Source organism: Budorcas taxicolor, chromosome 19, assembly GCF_023091745.1.
Source record: "Budorcas taxicolor isolate Tak-1 chromosome 19, Takin1.1, whole genome shotgun sequence".
In the NCBI taxonomy this organism is placed as follows: Eukaryota; Metazoa; Chordata; class Mammalia; order Artiodactyla; family Bovidae; genus Budorcas; species Budorcas taxicolor.
Genome location: NC_068928.1, coordinates 54,737,874 through 54,747,286, shown reverse-complemented (window position 1 = coordinate 54,747,286; position 9,413 = coordinate 54,737,874). Strand labels below are relative to the sequence as shown.

Here is a 9,413-nt window from a genome sequence, read left to right as displayed (position 1 = left end):
AGGTCAAGGCAGGCCGCGGGGTCCTGCAGTTCAGCCTGGGAGCTGGAACCTCAGGAACAGGTGAGATGGCAGGAATGAAGAAATGAATGTTAGTTGCTGAGCCGTGTCCAACTCTCTTCGACCCCATGGGCTGTCACCCGCCAGGCTCCTCTGCCCATGGAATTCACTAGGCAAGAATAAATACTGGAGTGGGTAGCCAAGGAGATGGCAGGAAACCTCTCCTAATAAAAGCAAGTCATTTGCCATCTGGCAGCCTTGGCTCCAAGTTTCCAGAGAGCTGGGCTGGGCCCAGTGCATGCCTACTTGCTTTAAAAAAAAAAAAACAAAAAAACAAAAAAGGATCAGGTGTGTTCTGGGAAGGCTGCCCTCAAGGAGGAGGGAGGGTGACTGGGGGAGCTGGAACAGCAGTCTCTTTCCCCTCTGAGACAGGTGTACCTGATGGTTGGTGACCGAGACAGATCAAGCCTCATGCCAGGCCTGTGGCCACAGCAGCCAGTTGCTTAATCAGAACCTGGAGGATGAAGCCTGGAGAGGGCTTCCCGATGCTTCCTCTTTCTCAGAGCGATTGAGCAGCGGGGTGGGTGAGGCAGCTCTGTGGCAAGCAACACGTGGAGCGGATGGATACTCAAACTCCAGCTAGAAGCCTGGGGTCAGCTGGGCCTCCCGGGCTGGGGGCTGGGATCTGGGTTTGCTTCTCAGCTCTGTAGGGAGCTGTTCAGTGGCTTAGCTAGGCAAGACCCTTCACCTCTTAGGGTTTCACTTCCCCCAGTTATCAAAAGGGGAAAAGCATCTTCCTCTTGCCCAATCCGGTCTCCTGGGCCATGGGTACTGACGAGGGTCTCTGGAGATGAAATAAAGCTCTTTAGAGAGGGGCTGGGGGTGGGGCGGGCCGGGAGGGAGGGAGGCCGGAGGGAGGAGGTGACAGACGAGAATGAAGCGGGCAGAGCAGGGACCTTGGGGGTGGGGACGGGGGCTGGGGAGAGGCGGCCCGGAGGACAGAGGAGCCTTTGTGCGGATTGGAACCGGGGCCAGAGGGCTCTGCCCTTCACCTCCCTCCCACTGGGCTCTCGGAGGCCGGATAACAGCCCAGCAGGCCGCCCCGCCTCCCTCGCCGCTGGGTTTCCAGTTAACCCCGCCCCCGCGCGGCCGCACGACCCCGGGGGCTCCAGCTAGGGAGGCGGAGGGACCCTGCGGCAGGTGGGCTTTCTCACTAGGCTCGTGCACGGCCACGTCCTCGCTTCCCGGGCCTGAGTCCCACCAGACTCCGAGGTTTAAGCAGCGGCTTCTCAGGACTGATGGAAGAGCTCGCGGGGAGAAGAGGGAGGCCGCCCCCTTCCAAGATCCGAGATCCCCGGGAGCATCACGCCGCGTCCCGGGTCTTCCAGGCGCCCAAAGCCCTGACTTTGACCGTAGTCCTGGCTGGAGGAGCAGGCAGGCGAGGGAGGAGGGGAAGAGGAGAGCCGAGGGATCCAGCCCGGGCTCCCGCAAGGAGCCCCCTCCTCCCGCCGGCGCTGGCGTCCCCGCGTCGCGTGACCGCGGCACTGCGGCTGCAGCGCGGCGCTCGGCTCCTGGCGCCGGATTCCTGGCCGGGGGGTGGGGAGCCTGGAGGTTCAAGATCAGACCTCGGTGGACTCCGGTCGCGGCGCTGCTAGAGGGTGATGACGCCCCGCCCCGCTCCCCGCTGGGGTTCTTAGTTTCGCAGTTTCTCGACCCGTGAAAGCATCGCTGAGTCACCTTCCCGGAACGCGCTCGGGACACTCACGACACAGCCAGGAGAGCCCCCAGAGCTGCGCAGGGCGGAGGTGGCCACCACCCGGCCGTGTGCCAGGCCAACGGCCCTGGGACCCACGCGTCCCAACCTGAGCCTCCCCTACCCGGGGCCCCGCCCCACCAGGTGTTGGGGAACAGGGCCGCCTGGGTCCTCTCGCAAAGGGGTACCTCGGAGCCGTGCCGAGACCTGCCTCTTCTCGACTTTCAGGGGCAATGGGAAGCGAGACGTGTGAATGGGTGTCGGGTGGGGGCAGGTGTGGGCGCGTGAGCACCCTGCAGCCCGGGCCTGCACCAGCTAAGCCTCCTACAGAGGTTTGGTCTTTTCTAATTTTGGTTAGAGAGTTAGAAACTTGGTAACTTGACCTTGGCAACTTCCTCCTCTGGGTCGCCACACACTACCCCCCTCCACAGGGAGCTTACTCGAGCGGGTCGTGGACACTTTCAGGTCGGACACTTACTTGCCGGTGATGTGTTTATCACACCCGGTTGACACCCGAGGCCCGGGCCAGTTTGCAGCTCCCCGCTGAGCCAGCGGGGGCGACGGAGGACACGCCCCCATGCTTGGCTCCCCAATCCAAATGGGGTCGCCTAGGCCTGTTTCCACCGCCAAGGTCCTTTCAGGTGGGTGAGGGGCGCGGGGCCTGGAGCGCTCGCTGGTTCAGGCGAGCCTCGATGTTGTCCTCTGGGAAAAGCACCCAACTTTTGAGGTTCCCAAGGCCCCCTCCTCCGGACCGCGTCCCTCCCGCGCTGCTGGCCCTCACTCCCGGGATGGCTCCTCCGGCTGTCTCAGGCTCCGTGGCCGTGCGGTCCAGGAGGCTAAAAATAACTCGGGGGGGGAGGGGGATGGGAGCGGCTGCAGCGACACCCCAGCACGAAGTGAGGGGTACCTGGCGGGGCCTGGACCTCGAAATCAGGGTGGGATTGGGGGGCGCGGGCAGCGGGGCAGGTTCCACCAGGAGAGTCTATCCAGTGACAGGCAAGGGTCTAACCAGAGCCCTGAGCCACGCGCGCCTGGAGCCCCATCAGGGGGCCCCTCAGATTTTGCGCCCCGCGGCCTGTGATGCGCGTTCACCCTCGCGCGCCCGGGACGCTGCGCTCGCGGCGCGCCGCTAGTGGCCGGGCCTGGGGCTCCGCGCCTCGCCAGCAGCCTCCAGGTCTCCCGCCCGGCCGCGTCGCTCGCCTTCCTTCTGGGTCCGAGAGTCCCCAGACCTAGCCAAAGGGCTGCGCGCTTGGCGGAACCGTGGGCGCGGACCGGGCGGGGGCGGAGCGGCGAGGCCGGGGCCCGGCTGGCTTGCGCCGTGCCGGGCGCGGGTTCCACCCCCGCGAACGCCTGGGCCGCGGGGCGTGGCCAGGCCGGGAGGCTAGGCACGGCGCCCTCCCCGAAGTTGAGCGAAAAGTTTGAGACTGGAGGCAGCGAGGCCGCGCAGTCAGCGTTTACTCGGCGCTCAGGTTGCTCCGCAGATGCGAGGCTGAGCCCGGGACCGGCTGTGTTCAGCCCTAGGCCACTGTGGGGAACGGAGGTAGCGCTTCCCCAGGAAACTGGACCGACTGGGTAGGGCTGGCCGCCTGCCCTGCTGTCTCGCCCTTCTTGGCTTCCTGGGGGGCCGGGGGAGCTGCCGTGCAGCACATGGCCTCCGCGCCCACTCGGCTCTGGCTGAGGGAGGTGGTGGCTGGTGGCCCGGCTCCGGCTCAGCCTCCGCGCGACTTCGGCGCCGCTTCCACGAGCGCTGCGCGCGGCACCGCAGAGCCCGGCCCTTGGAAACGCGCGCGGCGATCCGGGCAGCTCCAGAGCTCGGGGTAGAGGACACGGCGACCCGGCTGTTTCGGGCCGAGGATCGCTCGCCCCGAACTTCGCTCGCGGCGATGGCCACTCACCTTCTAGGATTTTTTTACGCAACTGGACTCCCCTCCCCCTGGCGGCCCCCGGGGAGGGGCTTGAAGACCCGATCCCACGGAGAGAGCCGGGGCTCTGACTCATCGTCGGGCCGGAACCTGAGGTCCTAGAAAAGACAGGCTCTCAGGAAAAGACCCTTTCCCCCGGGGGGGGTGGGAGCTCAGTTCCAGGACCCGAGCGCTCTTGGTGGCACTGGACCTCGGCTTTCTGGACCTCTCGGAAAACTAGGCGATGCCGGTGCGCGCGACTCCCAGAGCGTGGTCCCAGAACCTAACGGGGCGCCCCCCACCTCAGGGGGCCGCTCCAGACTCCACCAGCGCGGTTTCCTCTCCCTCAGATCCGGCAACCGCAGGGAATGACGCGGGCGGGGAGGGCGAGCCCCACAGCCGTCACCGAGAGGCCCGCCTGGGCAGCACCGATAAGGAGCTGAAGTCAGGAGCCGCCGCGGCGGACAGCGTCCGGACAGTGCCGGGGACCCCTCGGCAGCGGGGGCCAGGGGGCGAGGTCATGGATGCAGGTTTGTGGGGGCCTGGCGGGGAAGGCCTGTAGGGGGATCCCTTCTCTCCCTGGTGAGGAAAGTTAGCTGGAGTCAACTGAACAAAAGAGGGGCTGGGGACCCTGGAGAGAAGCCCTTTTCCCCACGAGACCAGAAGCTGGTGGGAGTCTGAGTCCAGCCAAACTGGCTGGGTGTGGAGCGTGGGGCTCCCGCTGGAGCGCCCCGCTGGAGGCCGCTGCCGCTGGCCAGGCTCAGTTGGATCCATTACCCGTGGATTTCAGGCGCTGCGTTTCCACCCGGGTGCCCGCGTTGTGATCCTCAGCCCCTAGTGGCGGGTTCTGGTTTATGTTTACAGCGGGCGGCTCCCGGAACCCGCTCCCAAGGCCCTGCCACGTGCTGGTGCTGTTAAATCCGCGCGGGGGCAAGGGCAAAGCCCTGCAGCTCTTCTGGAGCCACGTGCAGCCGCTGCTGGCCCAGGCCGACGTCTCCTTCACGCTGATGCTCACTGGTGAGTGTCTCCCTGGGAGCGGGCGCGGGGAGCATCCCCAGCCAGGGGACCCGCCCCTCCAACCTCCCACCTTGATAGCCGCGCCCTCTGCACAGAGCGGCGGAACCACGCCCGGGAGCTGGTGCGCGCGGAGGATCTGAGACGCTGGGACGCGCTGGTGGTCATGTCCGGAGACGGGCTGATCCATGAGGTCAGGCCTTCCCAGGAGAGGCTGGGCCTGGGTCTGGGTCGTGGGGGCGCCGAGGCGGGTGGGGGGAGCTTCCCAGGCTGAGGCCGCCTGTGCTCCAACAGGTGGTGAACGGGCTCATGGAGCGGCCTGACTGGGAGACCGCCATCCAGAAGCCCCTGTGTAGCCTCCCGGCCGGCTCTGGCAATGCGGTGGCCGCTTCTTTGAACTATTACGCCGGGTGAGAGCCAGGGTCCAAGCGGGCTTATTTTCCCTCGGGGCCTGCCAGGCTTTCTTTTATGAGTGCCCATGAACCACCACTCGTCTCTGGAGCCCTGAGCCTCTGTTCCAGGGTCCTCTTTCTCTCTCTCTCTCTCTGTCTCTCTCTCTCTCTCTCGTTGACTCCAGTTGGCTGTCACCCCTGCCAACTCCCCCCAGGGGCTCAGGGTCACTTTGGCCTGCCCCAGCTCCCCAGGAGGAGGAAGGGGAAGTCGTGTGAGGGCCCTCCTCATTTGACTCCCTCCCCTGCAGGTATGAGCAGGTGACTAAGGAAGACCTCCTGACCAACTGCACACAGCTGCTGTGCCGCCGGCTGCTGGCGCCCATGGACCTGCTATCCCTGCAGACCGCCTGCGGGCAGCGCCTCTTCTCTGTGCTCAGCCTGGCATGGGGTTTCATCGCCGACGTGGATCTGGAGAGCGAGAAGTTTCGGCGCCTGGGCGAGATCCGCTTCACTCTAGGCACCTGCCTGCGCCTGGTGGCCCTGCGCACCTACCGGGGCACCCTGGCCTACCTGCCCGCAGAAACGCTGGCCTCCAGGAGGGGCCCCTCCCCGGCTCGGGCCCCGCAGGCCCCCGCGGACACCCACGTGGTGCCCCTGGAGCAGCCAGTGCCTCCTCACTGGACGGTGGTGCCGGAGCAGGACTTCGTGCTGGTGTTGGCACTCCTGCACTCCCACCTGGCCAGTGAGCTTTTCACCGCCCCCATGGGCCGCTGTTCGGCTGGCGCCATGCATCTGTTCTACGTGCGCGCCGGCGTGTCCCGGGCCATGCTGCTGCGCCTCTTCCTGGCCATGGAGAAAGGCAGGCACATGGAGTGCCACTGCCCTCACCTGGTGTATGTGCCCGTGGTTGCCTTCCGCCTGGAGCCCAAGGATGGGAAGGGTGTGTTTGCTGTGGATGGGGAACTGCTGATCAGTGAGGCTGTCCAGGGCCAGGTTCTCCCCAACTACTTCTGGATGGTCAGTGGCTACAGGGAGTCCCCACCCTCTCTGAAACCGCAGCCCTCACCCCGCAGGAAGTCTCAGCAGAGGCCGCCCCCAGCAGAGCGCCGGTGACTCCGTGGGCCTTGCCAGTGCCTTTGTCTACTTGGTTTACTCTGTGCTCAGGCCCCCCACCCCTCTCCCCCTCCTCCCCCAGGACTGGAGGGCCTGTCCACAGCGCACGTGGTGAGTTGGGAGGAGGAGACGCCTGGAGGAGGGTGGGAAAGACAGGCTCTGCCCACCAAAGGCCAGATGGTGTTGGGGTAGGAGCAGGGAAGCCACCCTCGAATCAGATCTGAATAAACTGACATTCCCAGCCTGCTGGTCTTATCCTAGCGGGTGCGGAGAGTGGGGTCTTGCTTCTGCCGGGGCTCTAGAATTTAACCTGATGACCAGCCCAGTGGTCCCTCCTGGATGGGGCAGTGTGTGGTACCAGCCCCTGGGAAGTCATTTTGGTAGTGGGCACAGGACCAGAGCTGGTCCAGGCTGCTTTTGCAGGGGTTGGGGCCCTGCCCCAGTGATGATTATACCCTGTCTGGTTTGGAGCCAACCGCTTCTTGGCACAGGTAGGAAGACTGAGGTTTAGAGCAAGTCTTACCTAGGGCTATACAGCCAGCGCATCTCAGCCAAAAGGGAGACTGTCCCGGAGTTAGGGGCACTGGGGAAAACTGGCAAGGAGCAACAGAGGTCAAAATAGCAGAGAGCTGTCCCCCTTTTTTACAAGGAGTCTGTCGTCTGTCCAGGGCGGGCTCTGGGGCTCCCCTGCCCTCATCTGTCCTTGTTGGGGAGCAGTGGGCTGGGGTTTAAAAGGAAGCAGCGGTGACGAGGGGCAGATTCCAGCCATCCAGAGTGGCTTTGAGCCCAGGCCAGCCCCCTCCAGCATCTGGAAGGAGCTGAACTGGTGGACCTGGTCAGAGGCCCCCGGGGACCAGAGATGCTGCTGCTGCCCTACTGAAAGGTGGCTCCAGGACCCAGGCCCTGCTCAGAGGCAAGAGCACCCACCCACTGAACTTCTAGACCCTCACCTCCCGGCCCCTGCGAGTCCTTGATGGGAGATGAAGAGGCTTGGAAGCAGGCTAGGTGGGGAAGGGGCTGCTGCCTTGAGATGCCCCCCACCCCCTGCCCCCCAGCCACAGGGACCTTTCCTTCCCCTGGGGAGGGTGTGTGAGGTGCCCCCGAGGGAAAGAAAGGCGACAGAGCCCAGATGAATGGCAGAGGCAGGTTTAATGGTGCCACCTTGTCTGTTTTGTACATTGTAATGAGCCAAACCGAAAAAAATGCAAGTAAAAAAAAAAAAAAGTTTAATCACACAGCACTTTATACAGATATCTTAAGCAATAGGCATTCACATCTCCACGTGAACAACGCACCGGGAAGCACAGCCCCGCCAGTCACTCTGGGTGATCCTCAAATAAGACCCCGACTCTGGGCTCCGATCGCCGCAGCCCCGGTCTGGCCCCCGGCCTTCCCCGCGCTGCCGCCGGCCGCGTGCTCGCGGCGGCCCAGGTGTGGAGCCAGCGTAAGGCGGACAAGACACGTCATGCTTTGGCTTCTTATTTTGTCTCTTTTTTTTTTCCTAGTAAGAGTTAATATTTTTTTATTCTTTCAACCTTAAATATTACATTACATACACCAAAAATTACATAGCTGCAATGTGCTCAACAGCATCCCCTTCACCTGGAGCTTCACATTATCAAACGCTTAGAAAACTTGTAAACCTCTGGGCCCAGCTCTGCGAGGGAGAACCCTGCTGGCCGCCACTCTGCCACGTCGAGCCTGCGGTTTGTAAGCGCAGGGCTGACAGGCTGTGTTCTTGTCCGGGGCGGGGAGAGGGCTGGCCTGCTCTGAGCTCCGTGAGCTGCGTGCCACCCCTGCCGGCGTGAGCACTGGACACAGGAGGGGAGAGGGCCCGATTCCACGGGAGAGGCCCTCATCTGTGCTGCTGCCCCCGCCTCCGGGGACCTCAAAGCCACAGCTGTGGTCCCCCTCGCCCTGAGGGGCAGGAAGGGCAAGGCACCTAGAGCCATGTCTTCCCAGCAGCAGCTCCCTGTCCTCACCCCGTGGCAGCATGCGAGGGCCATCACCTCCCGGGCGTCTCACTGCACCTGGCCTGGTGCCCACTTCTCGGAGAGAGCAAGTTCAACAGGCCAGGGCCCAGCCGGGGGTCAGCGGCATCGGCATCGCTCTGGGGGAGGGTGGTGGAGCTGGGGGGCAAGGGAAGACCTGGCAGGCGGTGGCGACGGGTGGGCCCGGGACACCAGGAAGCGTCATTGGGATTCGAGATTCGACCGGGGCGACCGCCGTGGCAACCCACACTTCATGCAAGGCACGTCCACGCGGCCCGTGTTCTCCTGTGTCAGACCCCAGGGAGAGCCCACCCCTGCCCTGAGGGCGAGAAGGCGCGGGAGGAAGTGCAGGGGCACCCTGCCTGGGACTACAGGGGAAAATCAGCCGCGCGGTTCCGATTTCCTTTGCCACAGGGCACCCGCCTGTTGGAAGATTGCTTCGGAATACAAATGGCAGCATCTCAAGAAACTTCCTGCACGTCAGCAGCAAACTCACCTTGGGAAGGAGGGGGCAAAGGGCGGGGGGCGGGGGGCCTGCACTGGGGACAGAAGAGGAGAGGGAAGGGGGGTGGCCTCTCCCTGCGGCCACGTGCCTTCCTCCGGGGCTGCTGGCTACTTGTCCCCCGCGCTCTCGGGCATGCCCGCCTCCGTCAGGGCGGCCCGGAACTGCGTCAGGACTCCCCGGATGCTCTTGACGAAGCCCTTGGAGAGCGGGAAGAGGGGGAAGCCGAGGTCAGGGTAGCCGCTCTTCTCGGGCAGGAAGCTCCGGTAGCTCTTTCTCCTCTTCTTTGGCTTGACGCTGGGCGGCACCGAGGCGTCGGGCGGGGCCTCTGAGGCCTGCTCCGTGCGGTCTCTGGGGGCTGAGGCCGGGCCCTCCGAGTCTGAGCCCTGGGAGGCCTCCCCAGGGGCCAGTCCCCCGTCCTCAGGTTCCTCTCGGCCGAAGTCTGAGAGCTCGGCCATGGCCGGTGGCTCCGGCGAGCTGCTGTCCTTGGGGAGCCCATTGGGCAGCGCCTGGGCCCTCTCCAACAGGGTGTGGGTTTCCAGCCAGGACTCGATGCGGTTCACCAGCCGCCAGCCGCCGGTGCTGAAGTGCTGCCGGATCTCCTGCTCGAAGACCTCGGGCGGCCGCCGGACCAGCTGGGTCATGGACTGCACCACGCGGATGAGGGCCATCTCGTTGTAGCAGCGGCTGTTTTCGTAGCCCTCTTGTAGGCCTCGGTCGCTGTCGAAGCCCGCCTCGTTGTAGTACGGT

General features: G+C 64.6%; 2 protein-coding genes across 3 annotated transcripts in view; one reads left to right on the top strand and one right to left on the bottom strand.

Annotated features, from left to right (window-relative positions):
- Window positions 1-3,166: 3,166 nt before the first annotated feature.
- Window positions 3,167-7,596, top strand: SPHK1 (sphingosine kinase 1). 2 transcript variants are annotated; one of them, XM_052657371.1, is made up of 6 exons: window positions 3,167-3,290; window positions 4,002-4,181; window positions 4,516-4,668; window positions 4,764-4,858; window positions 4,960-5,075; window positions 5,366-7,596. In XM_052657371.1, exons 2-6 carry the CDS (start codon window positions 4,172-4,174, stop codon window positions 6,168-6,170), a joined length of 1,179 nt encoding a protein of 392 aa, XP_052513331.1. In that variant the 5' UTR covers window positions 3,167-3,290; window positions 4,002-4,171; the 3' UTR covers window positions 6,171-7,596. The 2 variants fall into 2 exon arrangements, with proteins under 2 accessions (XP_052513331.1, XP_052513329.1); XM_052657369.1 differs by lacking the exon at window positions 3,167-3,290 and adding an exon at window positions 3,444-3,901.
- Window positions 7,307-9,413, bottom strand: part of UBE2O (ubiquitin conjugating enzyme E2 O) — a 47,980-nt gene continuing 45,873 nt past the window's right edge. Inside the window, exon 18 of the mRNA XM_052657368.1 lies at window positions 7,307-9,413. This exon is cut by the window's right edge and continues 19 nt beyond it. Coding sequence (XP_052513328.1) covers window positions 8,774-9,413 — 640 coding nt within the window. The 3' untranslated portion in view covers window positions 7,307-8,773.

What these genes read in the sequence shown, in the direction of transcription:
- SPHK1 (XM_052657371.1), top strand. An exon ending in CTTCACGCTGATGCTCACTG is followed by an intron (nt 4,669 to 4,763) that starts GTGAGTGTCTCC and finishes CCCTCTGCACAG; the next exon opens with AGCGGCGGAACCACGCCCGG. An exon ending in GAGACGGGCTGATCCATGAG is followed by an intron (nt 4,859 to 4,959) that starts GTCAGGCCTTCC and finishes GTGCTCCAACAG; the next exon opens with GTGGTGAACGGGCTCATGGA.